The sequence below is a fragment of the Scardinius erythrophthalmus genome (assembly GCF_964197995.2).
Source record: "Scardinius erythrophthalmus genome assembly, chromosome: 14".
Classification (NCBI taxonomy): Eukaryota; Metazoa; Chordata; class Actinopteri; order Cypriniformes; family Leuciscidae; genus Scardinius; species Scardinius erythrophthalmus.
This window is the reverse complement of record NC_138234.1, coordinates 3,374,508-3,396,474: the sequence shown is the minus strand read 5'-3', so window position 1 is coordinate 3,396,474 and position 21,967 is coordinate 3,374,508. Positions and strand designations below refer to the sequence as shown.

The following is a 21,967-nucleotide window of genomic DNA, read 5'->3' as shown; positions in this document are numbered from 1 at the left end:
ACTGCAAATGCTGTGGTAAAACCATGGTTAATTTTTATAAGGGTACAAATTATCCTACAATGTACTTGACTAATAGTCACATTGGATAAAATAATCTGATAAATGTTATGCAAATGTATCCATTTCATCTGTTCACTGAAAATTAATTTAATAAAAACAAATTTGCAACTGCTATTGAGACTGGTGTACATTGCTTTTTTATTATTATCAATAGTGTAAGGGCATTTTGGTTAGCATGAGTAACTGATTATTATAAACCGTGGTCCGCCAGAAAACACTTATTATAAACCAGCGGCACGATAGCGGACCACCGTCGGGAAAGCGGCGGCAGCCGCTGGAGGTCCGCTAGAATAACGATGAGCAAAACGCCAGTGATCCGCCGGCGGCGTCCGCCGGTGGGCCGCCACTGGCCCGCTGGACTCATGTTAGCTGGGTATTCACATATATATATATATTTTTTTTTATTGTAATAACATTTCACAATTACTGTTTTTTAAAATGTAGCCTTAGTGAGCAGAAGAGACTTTTAAAAACATGCCTGATAAAGGTTGAATAAGGCCACTGGGAAAGGCATCAAATACTACAGCATTATTCATTATTCTTAAAAAAACTGACCAAAATTATACCGTTATTGTACCAGTTTCTGTAAAATAAAGATTTATTTTTAAAAGTAATATATTTTTTTTTGTTCCAAATCACAGAGTTGAGTGGAGAAAAGTTATGCTTAAAAATTAGTTTTTGATAATCTATTATTTATTTCGTCTCGCGGTGATGACGTCACCACATTCGCGGTCGCGGCGCGTCTGGGTCTTTTGAGGTAAACAGTCTCACGATAAATCATGTAACTGTACTATAAAGTTTATTCAACATTTGGGTTTCATCGTGTGTCTGTTTCTTTTCACGGTTTACTCAACATTTTACGGGGTCTTTTCTGAAAGGTTTTTCATCGTGTGTCTGTTTCTTTTCCCATACAAAACGGTAAGATGTTAGCGAACTACTTTGTTGTTAAGAAGTTATTAGGGAATCAGATTCGTATGGACAAATTACAAGGGTTGATAATGTCATCAGCGGCTGTCTTTATATTTACATTTATATTACTGTTGTTATATATTTTCTGTATCATTATTGTATTCTCTATATTCTTGTTGAATGAGTATTGATAGTCTATGGCTCATCACTATTATCAGAGCAGCTGAAAAGCCTCTTTATTTCATGTCAATAGATCCTGTTTTCTCCTCATTCATTATGCTGATGTCTTCAGATCTGTAAATTGACACATTAAGCTCATTTTATTGTCAACAGATTTGAGCAAACGACACGATCAGCTATTTTGACATCTACAAGATATAGGTAAGTATTATAATGGCTTTTATTTCAATAATCTGTGATGAACCATGTTTCATATGCAACACAATAAACAAAAAAAAGTTGAGTTAACTCAGTTGCTGTGCCATTTGTTTCTTGCAAATCTGTAAATACATTTTTATATGTTTTAATCTTTTTTTATTCTTATTTTTTTTACAATGTGACCATAAATACTTAAAGTGGGTGAACTTTTTTTAACTTAGTAAGTGATTTCTTCTTGATTTTGCCAGATCTGCTCCTCCTCCTTGCAGTGAAGCTCCTCCTCCTTATTGAAGGACAGTGAGAACATGAGAGATCCAGAACACTGCAGAATGAAACACACTGAAGAACAAAGAGGTTGGTGTTTATTCCTGATTCTTCATTAGTGAGGCTGAAGAACATTAAGGTTATAAAGCAGTTCATCAGATTTAGCTCTGTTATAGTAGGATCAATATAGTTGAATTATAATTAAAGCAGCAAATAATATGAACCAGGTGCAAATTTTTTTTTTAACAAGGATGTTTGTTATCTGTAAGTCAATATAAGTATTATCTGAGATTTTTTTTCAGTTTATTTTACATCTGGTTCACAATTACTGCAACCATGTTACCAAAATTATGGATATGTCTTAATACAGTTTTTACGCATTCCAAAATATTGTTATTATCTTGCTAAAACACCAACATTTAAAAACAATGATCAAATAAATAGACTTTGCTACACGTGGTTTAGTTTGTGTAAAAACAGGGAGTGTTAAAATTATAGCATTATTGTGTATTTTTAAAATGTTAATATTTTAGGTAGTTGCATAGTTTATCAAATATTTAATAGTTCTCACTACAAAAATGTGATTTACTCAGAGCCCCTAAAGGGACATGGTGATGGAAAAACTATATTTCATTGTTTTTGCGTTCTTTAGGGTTGCAAATGAACAAAGACGTTTGCTTTCCTGCTCCAACCCCCTCTTTCTTACCACAAGGGCCATTAGTGATCCGTAAAGAAGTGCTGATAGTGATAAAGGTCTGTCGGCCAAGATGTGTGTGTACATCTGAGGTTTGCTAAATGTCACACCTTCAGTACGATGTGGGAAAGCTGTAATCTGCTGATTGGTCAGTTTAAATGTCTCACATTTGGTTTCAATCACATGTTTAAAAGGATTAAAGAAGATTGTGAGGCTTTGTCTACAGCAGGGGCCTGTTCTTCGTATGTTGTTTAAAACATCCGAGATCAAATGACACATCCAAGATGATATCATCGTGCTACTCATGATCTGGCTAATTAGGTTCTTTGAACACACTTGCCGGATATGATTAGTATCGCTGGATTTTTGCTGCATTAAATTAAGGCTGTATAGTCATTTCAGCTTTTAAATCTTGAGACTTTTCAGACTTTTTAGACACTGAAATCTTCCCTTTAGTTAGCCAAAGTTCATTTCATTGTGTGCCCTTGTCCTGGCTAGAGCTGCACTGTAACTGGTTTGGGTCAGGGAATGGGGTCATAAAACACCTGTCTGCAGGAACATGTCATAATCACCTATGAAGAAATGCAGTTCTGTTAGGATCAGCATAAGTGTGTGTAATACAGTGAGCTTGATATTTAATTGTGGAACTTTCCTTACCACTTTCAAATAATGTGCATAAATGTGAATCTCTGAAAATGCTTAAGTCATGCACAGATCCTGGCCATGCTTTCACATTTGTGATATGGAAGATTTTAGTCAACTGACTTTTTTTTGTTTGATATAATATTACTAATCTGGAATATTAAGAATCACAATAGTAACTGGGCTGCACATTTACATTGTGAACCCCCTTTCTGTTCACATAATCCCCTTCATTGAGGCCTTGATGGCAGTCTATGGTCTAGCCTAAAGTCTACGTTAGTGAAGCCTGAGTGACATATACTGTAATCGGCATAGTCATGATTGCATGATCTTCATAAAAAATTATGATAGCCTAAAAAACTGCTTTAAAAAAAACTGCTTTACAACATTGGGTCTTAAGTGGCTTGGAAATGCCACAAAAAAAACCCTAAAACAGTTTTTTTAAACCTAAAAGCTTCAGGTAAACTCCGAATGACACGACAGATAGCACTTTCCATCAAGTTCTACGCATCTCCAATAGTGTAAAGGAAAGAGCCACTCGCAATTAATCTTAGGGCAATGCAAACAGTTTGTGCTGTAGTTAAAGCCCGACTCCGACAAGTCGAAAACAAATGTGCGTTTCCAACAAATTAATAATGTAAATGACAATCTCACAGTCACTGCTTTCCTGGTGCTCGTGTTTCTGAAATCGCTGCTCACGTTCCCGAGATTCTGAACGATAACGAGCGCGTCGGAACTGTGGTCTTGCACGCGGGAGTGAACGACAGCAGGCTGCGCCAGACGGAAGTTCTGAAGAAAGACTTCAGGAATCTGATCGATACGGTACGCAGCACATCGCCTGATATAACGATCATTGTGTCAGGACTGCTTCCCACGTACCGTCTAGGACATGACAAGTTTAGTAGATTATTCGCGCTAAATGAATGCAGGGTTCCAGACTGCGACCAAAATGGTTAATAAGGTTCTATTTATTACATAAATGAAAAAGTACAGTTTGCTTACTCAAGCTTAAGCTTTAAAATAAATAAAACCACTTGTTTTTTTGAAAAGCATATGACTACATTTTTCCACACAGTGCTATCAAGAATCGATAAGAGAATCGTTACAGAATCGGATCGATAAGCAGAATCGTCAGTGGCATTGATATTGATAAAATCTTATCAATTCCCATCCCTATGTGAAGACAGTAAAATTATAATCAAACATTAAAGAACATACATGTTTTTTTAATAGTTTTTTGAGAGTTAAAAGATTAAAACATTTTGCTAACATGAGGTCTTGTGTCACTGTCAGTCTTTTTACATCAGTGCAAAACTAGGGTATGCAGATTAAGACCACTATTCATCAGCATGCATTGATTAATCCCATGGCATGTAGCAAAAAAAAAAAAGGTGCGACCAAATCATATGCTGGTGCGACCAACTGAGAAAGTTGGTAGCACCAGTGCAACCAGTGGAAAAGTTAGTCTGGAGCCCTGGAATGGTTAACGTCATGGTGCAATGAGCAGAAACTGCTCTTTGTAAATAATTGGAATCTGTTTTGGGAGCGTCCTAGGCTTTTCCGTGCTGATGGCTTACACCCAAGCAGTTTCGGAGCGGATCTTCTGTCAGATAACATCTCCAAAATGTTAAATACCTTTTGACTAGTAACCAAAAGTCCAAATCATAGTCTCTGCTTCACCAAATTAACTGATATAAATACTAGTGTAGAACATTGCATAGAAATTGTGTCTATTCCTCGTTTAGTGCGATCAAATAATAAATCTACTGCAGGATCTAGGAAAAACTCAGTTGTTATTAAAACAGAAAATGTTGCTATTAGTAATCAAAAACAATTTCTAAAGCTAGGTCTTTTAAACATTAGATCAGGGGTTCTTAACCTTTTTGGTGTCGGGGCCCAAATTTTACAGTACAAAGTGGCCCAGGGCCCATTCAAATATTAGCACTGTATTGGTTTATTGATCTCACCCTTGGTTTGATTTGTATTCAATAACTAAATGAAATCCACTTGCAGTTTAACAGTTCATGTGTATGTAAACCTGCACATACAACAAGATGCCAAACACACAACAATTCATGGAACAAATCAATCTGCATCAAGAACAAATTTAAAGGCTTAAGTCAGGTATATTAATACAAAAATCAGTTAGATTTGACAAATTTTACTTACAAAAAAATTAAAAATGTATATAAATAAAAAGAAATAAAATAAAAACAATAAAATGTGCTGCTAAAATAAATATTCAAAATAATATTTTTCAGTTGTAAATTGAAAATCGAAATAAAGTGCAAATGAAAAAAATATAGCTTTATAATCTGCAAAATAATTTCATAATTGTTTCAGCAGTCTAACAAGATTCAACTCCCAATGTTCCCCTCCGTCCATATCCGCAGGTAAAACCAACTCCTCCGCTATCGTGAATGCTTTCATGTGAAAGGCCCGTGAAAGGATCGTGAAAGGTCCCGATCACACCTGACGCGTTTTTTTTTTTTTTTTTTTGCAGTGAGAGGCGCACTGCTCGTTCTATGGCAGCGAGCGTTCTGCACGCTGTTTATGTTTATGCGCCTGCTGCGCCTCGCGTTTTTGCAGTTGAAAAAAAAAGCAACGAGCGGAAAAAGCGCCCGACGTCAACGCGTTTTTTTCCACTGTCCAATCGCATGAATAGAGAGGCGGGCTTTCCGTTTTAGTGATGAAAGCTACAGTTGCTTGAAAGCCCGGAGAGTGCGATGATAGAGGATAAACTTGTGGATAAACGACTTCACGAACCGTAACTACCACAATGTTAACAGAAAGTAAATAAAGTTAATAAAAGGCTGATTTGATGTTTACTTGACTGACAGGACAGCTGTTACAGTGGTCGCCTAGCAACATAAAAAACGCAGCGCACTGCTCGTTCTGTGAAATGGTAAGTGCTGTGCACCTCGCGTTTTCGAACCTGAAAAACGCGTTAGGTGTGATCTGACTGCCCCTAACTGAGGCATTACTACCACTAGTGGTGGGATGGTGTATTATAACTGTCTCATGGATAACAGTGGTCATTCTGGTGTCTTCAAATGATTACTTGTTTGGTCCCGCGGCCCTCGCGGCCCACAGGTGAAAAACGTAAAGTTTTTTGCGGCCCTCCAGGTGGCGCTCACGGCCTAAGCGTGGGCCGCGGCCCTATGGTTAAGAATAGGTGCATTAGATCACTCACACCTAAGGCAGTTATTGTAAATGAAATAGTCACAGATAATAGCATCGATGTACTTTGCCTTACTGAAACCTGGCTTAAACCAAATGATTATTTCGGTCTAAATGAGTCTACTCCATCAGGATACTCCTATAAGCACGAGCCCCGTCTGTTTGGTCGTGGCGGCGGTATTGCAACAATCTATAGAGATTTTCTGAGTGTTACTCAGAAAACGGGTTATAAGTTTATTTCATTTGAAGTACTTGTACTAAATGTTACACTCTTAGATGCTAGAAAAACATCCCTATTATCTTTAGCCTTGGCTACCGTATATAGACCGCCAGGGCCTTACGCTGATTTCCTAAAAGAATTTGCAGATTTTCTCTCAGACCTATTAGTTAATTTCGATAAAGCATTAATTGTTGGAGATTTTAACATACACGTAGATAATCAAAATGATACGTTAGGGGCTGCGTTTATAGATTTATTAATCTCCTTTGGGGTTAAGCAAAACGTTACCGGACCAACTCATCGTTTTAATCATACACTCGATTTAATTATATCACATGGAACCGATCCAACCGATATAGATATCATTCCACAAAGTGATGATGTAACTGACCATTACATGGTAACTTGCATATTACGTACTCCTGTAATATATCATGCTGCACCGCAATATCGATTAGGCAGAACAATCCTTCCATCCACCATAGATAATTTTTCAAATTGCTTATCGGATCTGTCTCAGCTGCTGTCTGAACCTAAACAAACAGATGAACTAGAGGAACTAACCAGCACTATGAGCACCATTCTCTCTGGAAAATTGGATATTGTTGCACCTATGAGAATAAAAATGGTCAGAGAGAAAATTAAAGCACCATGGTACAACAATACTACGCATGTTCTAAAGAGAGAAACCCGTAATTTAGAGCGTAAATGGAAACAAACTAATTTAGAGGTTTTTAGAATCGCTTGGAAAGACAGTACGTCACGTTATAAAAAGGCCCTAAAAGTAGCCAGGGCTGAGCATCTCCGCAAACTAATAGAAAATAACCAAAACAATCCTAGGTTTTTATTTAACACCGTGGCTAGACTAACAAATAAACAAGTGTCACCTGAACAAAATATTCCGTTACAGTTTAGTAGTAATGATTTCATGAATTTTTTCACTGAGAAAATAGAAAACATCAGAACCACAATTGTAAACGTTCAATCCTCAATCGCGTCTTATAATTCAGCCTCAATTTTCACCCCGCAAGAACTATTACAGTACTTTACAACTGTAGAACAAATAGAGTTAAATAAACTTATCACTTCCTCTAAAACAACAACATGTTTATTAGATCCCATACCAACTAAACTACTGAAAGAAGTGTTACCTATAGTGGAAGAGCCTCTCCTCAATAGTATTAACTCATCTTTAACTTTAAGTCATGTTCCAAGAACATTTAAACTGGCAGTTATAAAACCACTCATTAAGAAACCACTATTAGACCCAAATAACCTAGCAAATTATAGACCCATTTCAAATCTTCCTTTTATGTCCAAAATGCTAGAAAAAGTTGTGTCCGCTCAACTAGGCTCTTTCTTACAAGAAAATGACATCTATGAAAAGTTTCAGTCTGAGTTCAGGCCGCACCATAGCACTGAAACTGTGCTCGTTAAAATCACAAATGATTTACTCTTAGCTTCGGACCAAGGCTGTATCTCAATATTAGTTTTACTTGATCTTAGTGCTGCGTTCGATACTATAGATCACACAATACTATTAGATCGACTACAAAATTACACCGGTGTTCAAGGACAAGCATTAAGCTAGTTCAGATCATACCTATCTGACCGCTACCATTTTGTCTATTTAAATGGAGAAAAATCGACCATAACTCCAGTAAACTATGGAGTGCCACAAGGATCTGTGTTAGGCCCTCTATTATTCTCAATATATATGCTGCCACTTGGAAATATTATAAGGAAACATGGAATTAGTTTCCATTGTTATGCTGATGACACTCAAATATATATTTCATCACGGCCGGATGAAAACACTAAATTATCCAAATTGACAGAGTGTGTTAAAGATTGTAATAAGGTTCGTAGTTTTGTCGGTGTAGGAAGGAAGAAGACGGGTCGGCTGACTGGGACACTCACTTTATTTGCTCTTTTCAATAAAACAAAAGGTGCGCACAAAGCGCCTTCTCCGTGATAAATACACAGCTTCTCGCAAAACAATAATCTCAGCGTTCAGCTTGCTCTCAGTCCACATCAGCGTCCTCGTGAGGTCCCAGTCCAAAACTCTCTCGTCATCTCTCTCGCTCTCCCCGGTTATATGCAGTCTCTCCACGCCAATTACTGCCATCAGACACAGGTGTTCATCATCTGCACTTGACCTACTTACTCACCGCTCGGCCCCCTCCTTTCTCTCCCGCTACAGACTTCGCTAAACCACGCCCCCCTCGCCACATACCCCCACCGCCCGACTCAGGCCGGGGAGCCATCCGGCCTGCAGCCTCCCCCCACCTCCTCCTGGAGAGGAAGTCAGCCACAGTCATCTGTGCACCCGGCCTGTGGATCACCTGAAACTTAAAAGGCTGTAAAGCTAGATACCAACGAGTGATCCGCGCGTTGGTATCCTTCATGCGGTGGAGCCACTGCAGGGGAGCGTGGTCCGAGCAGAGGGTGAACTCCCGTCCCAAGAGGTAATAGCGGAGGGTGAGGACAGCCCACCTGATGGCTAAACACTCCTTCTCTATGGTGCTGTACATCGTCTCTCTCTCTTTGAGAGCTTCCGACTGATGTACAGCACCGGCCGCTCCTCACCCCCCACCTCCTGGGACAGGACTGCGCCCATCCCTCTGGCCGATGCGTCGGTCTGCAGAATAAAAGGGAGAGAAAAGTCAGGGGCATGTAAGAGTGGGCCGCCACACAAAGCAGCCTTTATCTGAGTAAAAGCCTGCTGACACTGCTCCGTCCACTGAACCGTATCTGGTACCTCCTTTTTAGTCAGATCAGTCAGCGGGCTGGCGAGGTCCAAATAATTAGGCACAAACCTTCTATAATATCCCGCCAGCCCCAAGAACTGTCTAACCTCCTTTTTGGTCTTGGGTCTTGGACAAGTTGCAACTGCTGCTGTCTTATCAATTTGGGGACGCAGCTGTCCATGACCCAAGTGGAAGCCCAGATATCTAACTTCCACCCGCCCAACAGCACACTTCTTCGGGTTGGCCGTGAGTCCAGCCCTTCTCAGCGTCTTCAGGACAGCCCGCAAATGCTGCATATGCCGCTGCCAATCACCACTATAGATGATGATATCATCCAAGTAGGCAGCAGCATATGCACAATGCGGCCGGAGAATCCTGTCCATCAGACGCTGAAATGTTGCCGGAGCCCCGAACAACCCGAAAGGAAGAGTGACAAATTGGTGTAATCCGAACGGCGTGGTGAAAGCAGTCTTTTCTTTGGACATGGGTGATAAGGGGATCTGCCAATATCCCTTCGTTAAGTCCAGTGTCGAATAAAAACGAGCAGTACCCAGCCGATCAAGCAATTCGTCAATCCTAGGCATTGGATAAGCGTCGAATTTCGACACAGCATTCACCTTCCTGTAATCCACACAGAATCTGACCGAGCTGTCCGTTTTAGGAACTAAAACTATCGGGCTCGCCCAGTCACTGTTGGATTCTTCAATTACTCCCATTTCCATCATTGACTCTAATTCGCTCTGCACTACTTTTTTTTTGTGTTCTGGCAGGCGGTACGGCCGGCTGCGAACTACCACACCCGGCTCGGTCTCAACGTGGTGCTGAATGAGATCTGTCCGACCAGGCAGAGGCGAAAACACATCTGCAAATTCTGCTTGCAAATTCTTTGTCAGTGAGTTGGGATGGTGAGAGGTGGTCTCCCCCAGGGTCCAGAGCGAGGGATTGAGTTTTTATAATCGCTTCCGGACCGAGATCCTCCTCTCCGCTCACCACCATCGCCAGCATCACTGACTCCACCTCAGACCATTTTTTCAGGAGGTTGAGGTGGTATATTTGATGTGCCCCGCCCCTATCTGTTCGTACTACCTCATAGTTGAGATCCCCAACTCGTCGTGTGACCTCGAAGGGTCCTTGCCACTTTGCGAGTAATTTCGAACTAGAAGTGGGAAGTAATACAAGCACTTTCTCTCCCGGTGCAAATTGACGCAGTCTAGCCCCCCTGTTGTACAACCGACTTTGTCTGTCCTGAGCCTCTAACAAATTCTCCATGGATAGCCGCCCCAAAGTGTGGAGTTTTGTTCTCAGGTCCATGACATACTGAATTTCATTTTTGCTATTTGAAGGTCCGTCCTCCCAAGTCTCTCTAAGGACATCCAACACCCCACGAGGCTGACGTCCATAGAGAAGCTCGAAGGGGAAAACCCCGTGGAGGCTTGGGGGACCTCCCGTACAGCGAACAAGAGGGGTTCTAACCATTTATCCCAATTTTTGGCGTCTTCCTGTACGAACTTTCGAATCATGGTTTTCAACATGCTATTAAACCGTTCTACCAGCCCGTCTGTCTGTGGGTGATAGACACTGGTACGAATCGCTTTAATGCCCAATAACTCGTAAAGTTCGCGTATAGTTCGTGACATAAACGCCGTGCCTTGATCGGTGAGAATCTCTTTTGGGATTCCCACCCGGGAGATCAATTGAAACAGTGCACTCGCCCAGAGTCCTGCACGGGTCCAATTTTTTAAATCCGCACCCGCCCGTACCCGCAGTGCTTAAAACCGAATCCGACCCGTTTTCCGACAGCAGCACTAATTAAAATCCGCACCCGACCCGACCCGCTTAAAATAGAACCGACACCCGACCCGCACCCGAAATAAAATCAGTTTAGACTATCACATTATAGACACACTTACAAAAATGTTCATTGCCCGTCATACAGAAGTTATTGCGCAACCATTAACACAAGGACAATCTTTCAGCCGAATCTGTCAAACGGCCGGTACATGAAGAACATAGCCAACGTTACCACAAAACTCGAGTAGCCTAATAACAGATGCGGCTACAACACTATTTTATGCCACGCAATTTTGTCTAGCTTACATCTGACAAGTTTGGGTTCAAACACGCCCTGCCTGCACACAATACATATTTAACAGTGTTAAATGTGAAAAATACTGTTCGATAGAACTGCTTACCACAGTTCCTGCGTGCTTCCTCGGCGATGAATCCACATTTGCGGCAATCCAACACGAAAATGCATGCAGCAAATCCTTTCACAATATTGTTTTCTTCAGATATCTCCAAATTTCTCCCACACAATGGACTTGATTATTGATAACGTATTGTCGACAACTTTACAATCTCTTAGTCCTTTATTACCTCTTAATCTCTTAGTTGCCTTTGGCTTGCTCAGTTGGGGATACTTAATTTAATTAATCAATCAACAATACTATTGATCAGCATTATCAAACATGGATGTTTTAAACTAGAAACAAACACTGATGTACTATTTTATTTTTATTTAATCCTGTGAAGCTGCTTTGATACAATCTGTATTGTGAAAAGCGCTATATAAATAAAGTTGACTTGACTTGACTTGACTTAGTCCTAGCTATTCTTTTCTCCAACTCTTCAGCATCCATCTCGCCGACTGCAAGCAGATCGCGCGCGCGGTTATGACGTTTTTTTTTTTCAAAGTGAAAGTAGGTATAGAGTCAAACTCCTGAGAGGGCGTGGGCACAAATAAACTGATGTGGATTTTAAATTATTTTATCAACTTGAAATACAGGCATATTTTTGTAAGTGTGTTTCTAAAAATATGCATATATCTATTTTTACGTTTGCACGTGATTGTTTTAAACCCGTGTTTAAACCCGTGTTTCCTCCGTGTCCGACCCGCACCCGTATCCGACACAGTTGGATATTTCTCACCCGTTTCAGCAAAATTTGCGGGTCACCCGCGGGTACCCGAACCCGTGCAGGTCTCTACACTCGCCACACTCTTAGCGGAAATAGTGCGGAGTGGAACTGCTTCGGGATACCGCGTTGCATAGTCCACTAGGACCAATGCAAAGCGGTGTCCCCGTGCTTCGAGGTACTAATAACTGAGTTGTATCCTGTTTTGACTGGGCGTCTTGGGTCACCCGATACAACTTATCTTTTAAAATTGAAAAATAAGAATAGGAGAGTGGTTGGTCAGGGTGGGGAAGCTGGCCATTGATGGATCGAACCTGATCAAAAGCATATTTTAGCGTATCATCCTGGGACTGCTCCAGGGGAAAATCATCGCGCTCGGGAAAGTTGATTCTTTCCAAAGTGCTCTGTTCCCCTGAAACAGTACCCAGAGGTTCCAACTCAGCTTCACCCAGCTGAGCAATCGCCTCCTTTCCTTCAATTTTTTTTTTTCAAGATGCATCCGTACACAAAAACCCTAATAATTTATTAAAGTCTGGCCAATCAGTCCCCAAAATTAACGGATGCCGGAGGTGCGGATTAATCGCTATCTCCACACTATGTTTTTGACCCCTAAATTTAATTTCCACGGGCAACATAGGATAATCCACCACATCCCTGTGTACACACCTTACCTTAACCATGTGGCCGTTATCCAATGCCTTAGGTTGAATCAGGCTTTGATGAATGGAGGTTTGGTTACAACCTGAATCAACCAAAGCCTGATAGGTAACCCCTTGATACTCACAGGTATCTGGTACTGGCCAGCTTGATCGGGGGCAGCTCGTGGGGCGTCGGGGACCCGGATCAGCGTCCCCACCTCCATCACTGGACACCGATCGATAAAGTGACCGGTGTCCCCGCAGTGCCAACAAGCCGGCCCAGGCTTCCCCTCCACTCTGTGGGCAGGAAGCGGGTCAAGGAATTGGCGTGGAGAGAACGCCGGCACCGCTTGAGGGGGGGCCGACCCAGCAAACGAGCCCCCTCCCCTGGTAAAGGCTCTAGATGGTGCCGCCGGCTCATTCTGGCTCCCCATCCTCCACCGTGTTAGGGGTTTCGGCGGCAGCCCCCCTCGGGTCCTGGGGAGGGGGACAGGTCTAGAGGGAGAGAGAGAGAGAGGAAGAGAGGCAGATGGTAGAGGTTCGCCGACCCCTGGACACGCCACCATTTGGTCCTCCGCCAGCTAGATGGCCTGATTCAGCGACGTCGGGCGGTGGCACTGGACCCACTCTGCAGTTCTTTTTGGCAGTCTTGAAATGAACTGCTCCAGTACCACTCGATGATTCCCTCGACGTCGCTTCCATCGGCCATCAGCCACTTGCGGCAGGAGTCCCGGAGCTGTTGTGCCATGATGAAGGGCCGGCCGGACTCTTCGAGGCTCAGGGTCCTGAACCTCTGTCGGTTTTGTTCTGGGGTCCGGCCGACCCGCTGTAGTATGGCACGTTTAAGATCTTCATAGACCAGGAGATTCTGGACTGGCAGTTGGTGTGCGGCTACTTGTGCTTCTCCGGAAAGCAACGGAATGAGCCGCATTGGCCAGTCCGTGGAGGGCCATCCCCTGTCCTCCGCTGATCTTTCAAATAAGTCCAAGAAAGCCTCTGGGTCATCCTGTGGCCCCATTTTGTTCAGAGGCAGCGGTGAGGATATGTCTTTAGATGGTTGGGGGACAGCCCTAACCTCCCGGTCTATCCGGCTCCAGAACAGCTCGCGGTCTTCATGCTGGCCTCGGAGGAGCGCTTCAAAGCGATGGTCTTGCTCCTCCTTTATGGCCAGCAGCTGTCGGTGTTGTTCTTGGTGAAGACCGGCGAGCGTTTGGATGATGTCTGCAAATGGCGAGGCTGGCGGGTTTTGCATGGCGGCGATGATCTTCTTCCTTCCTGGGTTTCGGCTCCACTGTAATAAGGTTCGTAGTTTTGTCGGTGTAGGAAGGAAGAAGACAGGGGTCGGCTGACTGGGGCACTCACTTTATTTGCTCTTTTCAATAAAACAAAAGGTGCGCACAAAGCGCCTTCACCGTGATAAATACACAGCTTCTCACAAAACAATAATCTCAGCGTTCAACTTGCTCTCAGTCCATATCAGCGTCCTCGTGAGGTCCCAGTCCAAAACTCTCTCGTCATCTCTCTCGCTCTCCCCGGTTATATGCAGTCTCTCCACGCCAGTTACTGCAATCAGACACAGGTGTTCATCATCTGCACTTGACCTACTTACTCACCGCTCGGCCCCCTCCTTTCTCTCCCGCTACAGACTTTGCGAAACCACGCCCCCCCTCGCCACAAAGATATAAAAGATTGGATGACGTGCAATTTTCTTTTATTAAATCCAGACAAGACAGAGGTAATACTTATCGGTTCAAAAAAACGCCCACAAAACCTCTTACAATACAACTATAACATAGTAGGGTGTCCTGTTACTTTATCCTCTACAGTAAAAGACCTGGGTGTTATATTAGATTGTAGCCTGTCTTTTGAAAATCATATTTCATATGTTACAAAAACAGCCTTTTTCCACCTTAGAAACATTGCTAAGCTACGTAATATGCTCTCTGTTTCTGATGCAGAAAAGTTAGTTCATGCGTTCATGACCTCGAGATTAGATTACTGTAATGCTTTATTAGCTGGTTGTCCTGCATCCTCAATAAACAAGCAAGAGTTAGTCCAAAATGCCGCCGCTAGAGTTCTTACTAGATCAAGAAAATTTGACCATATAACACCAATTTTATCATCACTACATTGGTTACCTATAAAGTTCCGTATTAATTACAAGGTATTGCTACTGACTTATAAAGCCCTAAATGACTTAGCTCCAGTCTATTTAACGGATCTTCTATCGCCCTATAATCCATCGCGCTCTTTAAGATCACTAAATTCGAGGCTTTTGGTCATACCTAGGATATCCAGATCAACCAAAGGAGGGAGATCATTTTCACATTTAGCTCCAAAACTCTGGAATAGCCTTCCTGATACTGTTCGTTGCTCAGACTCGCTCTCCCAGTTTAAAACTAGATTAAAGACGCATCTCTTCAGCCAGGCATTTATATAATATTTTTAATCTTACAGTTAAATCCGGTCTCTACTTCATAAACGCCAGAGGAGAACTGGCCCCTGACTGAGCCTGGGTTCTCCCAAGTTTTTTTTTCTCCATTAGGTCACCTGATGGAGTTTTTCGGTTCCTTGCCACTGTTGCCTTTGGCTTGCTCAGTTGGGGATACTTAATTTAATTAATCAATCAACAATACTATTGATCAGCATTACCAAACGTGGATGTTTTAAACTAGAAACAAACACTGATGTACTATTTTATCTAATACTGTGAAGCTGCTTTGATACAATCTGTATTGTGAAAAGCGCTATATAAATAAAGTTGACTTGACTTGACTTGACGAGTCACAAGAAAAATTATATATCTCAGAAAGTGCACTATCGCGCTGCGCTGGACTTCCCGTATCAGCTCCGTTTATGAGTTGCAGTCTAATCCTGTTAACATGAAATAAGCTCCAGGTTTTAAGATGCTTTTTGGTCAGTTGGATCACAAGTATACAAATTCCCGTTTACACCTGGTGTTTCAAATCCATCTCTTTTATCCACTTTTGTTCTGTTTCTGTTTGAACACACTCGACCACATGAGCATCTACACTACCAAAGCAATCCGGTTGAATGTGTTTTCGACTACCTCTGTAAGTGGTCAAAAGTAGACAAGCTCAAATTGTTTTAGACCCTGTTTACACCAGTGTTTAGCACGTCCACTAGTGATCTAGTGTTTTTTACTACATAATTTTTCTTTTATTGATTTACTGAGCACTTTTTTAACTTTAATTTCAGGCCCGATGGATGAGAATGAAGAAGTGAATGAAGTGGAGAAACATCAGAGAAGATCTCAGAAATCTTTCACTTGCACTCAGTGTGGAAAGAGTTTCACATGCAAACAGAATCTCAATGTTCACATGAAGATCCACACTGGAGAGAAACCGTTCACTTGCACTCAGTGTGGGAAGAGTTTTACACAACAAGGAAACCTTCAGATACACATGAGGATCCACACTGGAGAGAAACCATTCTCATGTGATCAGTGCGGGAGGAGTTTTAGACATCAAGGACACCTTAAGTCTCACATGATCATCCACACTGGAGAGAAACTGCACGAATGTGATCAATGTGGCAATACATTTTTGAGGGCTTCAAACATGAAGAGACACATGACTGTTCATTCACATGAGAAACCACATTCATGTTCTTTGTGTGGAAAGAGTTTTTCACGTCTGCAGGATTTAAAAGAACATCAGAAAACACACACTGGTGTAAGAAATCATGTGTGCTTTGAGTGTGGGAAGACTTTTATCACAGCTGCAGTTTTGAATAAGCACCAGAGGATCCACACTGGAGAGAAACCTTACAAGTGTTCACACTGCGACAAGAGATTCAGTCGGTCAGAATCCCTGAACACACACGAGAGGATCCACACTGGAGAGAAACCTTACAAGTGTTCACACTGCGACAAGAGATTCAGTGAGTCAGGATCCCTGAAAACACATGAGAGGATCCACACTGGAGAGAAACCTTACAAGTGTTCACACTGCGACAAGAGATTCAGTGAGTCAGGATCCCTGAAAAAACATGAGAGGATCCACACTGGAGAGAAACCTTACAAGTGTTCACACTGCGACAAGAGATTCAGTCATTCGGTAAACCTGAAACAACACGAGAGGATCCACACTGGAGAGAAACCGTATCACTGCACTGCATGTGGGAAGAGCTTCAGTCAATCATCTAATCTACACAGTCATACAAAAACTCACATTAAGTAGCTTATCTTCAGTTCACTTTCAAGTGTGATGCCACCTCTCTTTCCTATTAGCTTGTCTTAACCAGAAAATAAAGAAAAGGATATCTAAAGCCTGGAACACACCAAGCTAACAGTCGGCTGTCGGGCAGTTTTTGTGCGTCGACCGACTATGTTTCCTCAGTGTGTTCTGCACCGTCGGCTGAAATTGGTCTTCGTCGGCTTTTTTTCGGCCGATTCGACTTATTGAATCGGCGTCGGGCCGTCGGTGAAAGAGGGAACTCTGATTGGCTGTTCAGCTTAGTGAATGAGTCAGTGCACGAGAATAATAGCAAAACAGCGAGCAAAGTCAAAACGGTACAGATAGAAGACCATTCTAATGTTACTTCATCTTACCTGAGTGTTCTGAAAGATTATGTGTATTTTCAGTTAACTTTATTAAGATGCATTTACATGGTTACTGTGCATTAGATTTAATCAACTCTGTCTGTGTCTGCAAAGGTGTGTGCCAAATGGCCCATACAGATGAATGCCCCCATTCAGATGTATGGCCCATAGAAACTGATTGGTGTGAATGAATAAAAAGAATCAGCTTTGCTCAGAGTGGATTAGCAAGTTAGATCGATCTCCTGTGGGAGGTCCTAACATGTTTCTATTGTTTGTAGCCCATAGTCTATGTCTTCATGTATAAAGTTCTGTCTCAAGACACAGAACGCTGGATTAAGATTGTTGAAGGGTGACATGCTAACATCGCTGCTGACGGACTGCTACACGACAAACCTTCAATAAATTCTTCTCCCCACAAGAACTCTGGTCAAGCTTACTTATTTTATGTATTGGAGAAATCTAATACATTGGCGAGCCACCCAAACCACTGCTCGGCCAAATACACCAAAATCTAACAGTTCCTTGGCGAATATTTCAATATTAACACGAGAGGAGTGGAATAGAGAAAGTGTTTAGCAGGATTGATATTCAAAACGGTAAGCATGCACTGCTTTGTTTACGGTTCGTGTATCTGCAGCGTCAGGGACGTGCACAGGAATTTTGAGGGGCAGTTGCTCTGACCTAAAAACAGTTGCTCTGACCTTTAATTGTCTTGCTACACTGCAGCATAATAAAATGGTTCTCACACTCCAGTAATATTTCTGTGAAGTGAATTAATCTTGCACTTGTTCATAGTTTTGTATTATGTCTGAATATATTCAGTTGAATTTTGCCCATACAAATCGTGGTTGTGTCTCTATTAGTGTTACTCGATCTTGGTGCTGCATTTGACACTATCGACCACAACATTCTTTTCAAATAGACTTGAAAATTATGTTGGTATTAGTGAAATTGCATTAGCATGGTTTAAATCATACTTATGTGACCGTTATCAGTTTGTAGCAGTAAATGAGATCACAAGTTCAGTATGGCGTACCACAAGGCTCAGTACTAGGACCGCTGCTGTTTTACTCTGTAGATGCTACCATTAGGAGATATCATTAGGAAGCATGGCATTAGTTTTCACTGTTATGTTGACGATATTCAGCTCTATATTTCTTCACGCCCAGACGAAACTTACCAATTCAGAAAAAAAATTTACGGAAATGCATAGCGGATATAAAAAATTTGATGAGTAGCAACTTCCTACTACTTCACTCTGAAAAAAACAGAGATTCTAATTATTGGACAAAAAACTTCCTCACATAATAATCTAGAATACTGTCTAACACTTGATGGCTGCTCTGTCAAGTCTTCGCCATCGGTTAGGAACCTGGGTGTGTGTGTGTGTGTGTGTGTGTGTGTGTGGGTGTGCTCTTTGATACCAATCTTTCATTTGAAAGTCACGTGTTTAGCATCTGTAAAACCGCATTTTTTCATCTTAAAAATATATCTAAATTACGTCATATGCTCTCATTGACAAATGCGGAACAATTAGTTCATGCATTCATGACCTCAAGGCTAGATTATTGTAATGCTCTACTGGGTGGTTGTCCTGCACGCTTAATAAACAAACTACAGCTAGTTCAAAACGCAGCAGCTCGAGTTCTTACCAGAACCAGGAAGTATGACCATATTAGCCCAGTTCTGTCAACACTGCACTGGCTCCCTATTAAACATTGCATCAATTTTAAAATATTGCTGATTGTTTACAAAGCACTAAATGGTTTTGCTCCGCAGTGCTTGAGCGAGCTCTTAACGCATTATAGTCCTTCACGTCTATTGCGATCTCAAAATCGACTGCTGGCGGTAGATCCTTTTCCTATGTAGCACCAAAACTTTGGAACAATCTGGAACCGGGAACACTCCCCATAATTCCTGATGTACTTGTTACATCATAAGAAGGATGGCGTCTACGCTAATATTAGTCTCTCTGTTTATGAAGGACCTGCGCCTGGACATGATGACAAAGCAGTCCTGAAGTGTCAGCCAGTCCCTCCCCTGTTTCCTGAAGTCAGCTGGATCCCAGCCGTATCCAGATCAGATGGTGGACTTGCACCTGGACCCATCCATGACGGATCCCTGAAGTGCCAGCCTCATCAGCCCTGTGAAGGCCTCATTGACACCACAGCCATCGGCACTGATCCTCAACAAACTCGTCTCCAACCCGGCGTGATGACTTTGACTTCCAACCAGATGGAACTGGATAAATATTCTGAATGTTCTGATCCAATCTGACTTCTGACCTGTAATGCTGCCTGGATCATAATCATACACTGTTCGCTCGTTGGCCAGAGGAGAACTGAGCGACTGAGCCTGGTTTTTTCCCGAGTTTTTTTTTTCTCCATTCTGTCACTGATGGAGTTTTAGTTCCTTGCCACCGTTGCCTTGGCTTTTGGCTTGCTTAGTTGGGGACATTTAATATTCAACAATATTATTGATCTGCCTTACTTAAGGTGGTCGATGACGCAATTTGCTTCTAGAAACAAACATTGTTGTATTATTTCCTGTTATCACTGTGAAGCTGCTTTGATGCAATCTGTAAAAAGCACTATATAAATAAAGGTGACTTGACTTGACTTAAATGCTTATATTGCTCTCTGCATTTGTAAGTCGCTTTAGATAAAAGCGTCTGCTAAATGATGAAATATAAATGCATTGTATTTAACAGATTTTATAAGGAAGCAGATTGATGGAGGTAAAATGTGTGCAATGGTACTCTTGGATCTCCAAAAATCAACTGACAAGGTGGTCTACATCCCTGCCGTATGTCGCAACTTGCCTGTCATCTCCTATGGAGTCAGAAGCATCTCAGGTCGCTTCAAGCCATTCCGGGAGAGCTGAACCATGCGGCCAATGAGCTCTCATGGGTTCAGCCACTTCCTGGAGAATGGAGACTCCATCCTCAGACGGTTCAGCTGATTAGGGAACGCACTGATTAGGAAACGAATTAGTTTGGCGACGCACAGGTTGATCTCTTTGCCTCCTTAGACTCTGCCCCTTGTTTTATTCCCTGACTGACGGGACCTTGGCACGGATGCACTAGCGCACAGCTGGCCGCGGGGCCTCTGCAAGTATGCGTTTCCCCCAGTGAGCCTTCTTGCACAGGTCCTGTGCAAAATCACGGAGGACGAAGAGCAGGTCCTTTTGGTTGTGCCTTATTGGCCCACCCGGACTTAGTTCTCCGAACTGGTGCTCTTCGTGACAGCCCTTTCCTGGCCAATCCCTCTGAGGAAGGACCTCCTTTCTCAGAGACGGGACACCCTCTGGCACCCACGTCCCGATCTGTGGTACCTGCATGCATGGGTCCTGGACGGGACACGCCAGGTTTGAGTACCGTGGCTACCATCAATTCCACTAGGGCCCTCTCCACGAGACACGCCTATGCATTGAAGTGGAACCTCTTTGTCACCTGGTGTTCTTCTCGCAGAGAAGACCCCAGAAAATGCCCGATCGGGTCTGTGCTCTCCTTCCTCCAAGAAGGGTTGGAACGAACGCTATTTCCTTCCACCCTAAAGGCTTACGTGGCTCCGATCTCTGCGCATTATGTTCTTGTGGAGTCAAAAACGGGGGGACAGCATGAGGGGGGCGAGAAGACTAAATCCTCCTCGCTCTCCTCTTATACCCTCTTGGGACCTCGCAGTGGTCTTATCAGCCCTGCAGAGAGCTCCCTTTGAGCCACTGCGATCAGTGGAGCTTAAGTTCCTGTCTATGAAGACAGCGCCCCTGGACGCTTTGACCTCCATCAAGAGGGCAGGGGACCTGCAGGCATTTTTGGTTGGTAAAGCGTGCCTGGAATTCGGGCCGGCTAACTCTCACATTATCTTGAGACCCCAGCCTGGATACATGCCCAAGGTTCCTACCTCTCCTTTCAGGGATCAGGTGGTGAACATGCAAGCGATGCCCTCGGAGGAGGCAGACCCAGCCTTGGCACTGCTCTGTCCAGTATGTGCCCTCCATGCTTATGTAGACGGAAGTGTTTCAGGACCTCAGACCAGCTCTTTGTCTGTTATGGTGGGAAGCTGAAGGGAAAGGCTCTCTCCAAGCAAAGGTTGTCTCGCTGGATAGTGGACGCCATTGTCTTGGCTTACCAGATGCAGGGTTGTCCATGCCCCCTAGGGGTAAGGGCACACTCCACCAGGAGTGTGGCTTCCTCCTGGGCAGTAGCGCATGGCGCCTCGCTAACATACATCTGCAGGCTGGGCGACACCCAACACTTTCGCGAGATTCTATAATCTCCGGGTAGAGCTAGTGTCCTCTCAAGTACTCGCTTTTACTAGCCAGTAAGTAGGACCTGCTCGGTGTCATCGTTTGCTGCACCATTCCACTCCACAGACTGGATGTGTGCGCTATTTCACTCAGATGAGTTCTTCTCAGACCCTGAGTTCCTCCTGCACTGTTGATGCTGTCCCCAGAGTGCATGCCTGCTCGATCAGCCCTTGTGATTGGCTAGGTGCCGTCATGTGCATGGTTCCCCCGTTGGGGAACCCCCACATGTGTATTTCCACGGTAAGTCTCCATTGAGGACGTGTCTTTCCCGTGACTCGAAGTTGAAACATTCCACCATGCGGGCTGGATATCTCTGAGGTTTCCATATGCATCCCACTCTCGGGTCATATGTGTATTTTAAGTCCTCCCTACGGGTAGGTGCTGTGTTACATATTCCACCTGGGATATGCCACCCAGTGTACCTTGGTTTTCCTGCATTAACCCTCT

At 43.0% G+C, this 21,967-nt stretch overlaps 1 protein-coding gene across 4 annotated transcripts; it reads left to right on the top strand.

Annotated features, from left to right (window-relative positions):
- Window positions 1-767: 767 nt before the first annotated feature.
- Window positions 768-19,826, top strand: LOC308701502 (uncharacterized protein). Of its 4 annotated transcripts, XM_081383826.1 has the most exons (6): window positions 780-817; window positions 939-978; window positions 1,303-1,350; window positions 1,596-1,701; window positions 2,264-2,364; window positions 15,868-19,826. In XM_081383826.1, the coding sequence occupies exon 6, from the start codon at window positions 15,873-15,875 to the stop codon at window positions 16,848-16,850; it is 978 nt and encodes a 325-aa protein (XP_081239952.1). In that variant the 5' UTR covers window positions 780-817; window positions 939-978; window positions 1,303-1,350; window positions 1,596-1,701; window positions 2,264-2,364; window positions 15,868-15,872; the 3' UTR covers window positions 16,851-19,826. The 4 variants fall into 4 exon arrangements, with proteins under 4 accessions (XP_081239949.1, XP_081239950.1, XP_081239952.1 ...); XM_081383823.1 differs by lacking the exon at window positions 2,264-2,364 and having other exon boundaries at window positions 768-817; XM_081383825.1 differs by having other exon boundaries at window positions 815-978.
- Window positions 19,827-21,967: the final 2,141 nt, after the last annotated feature.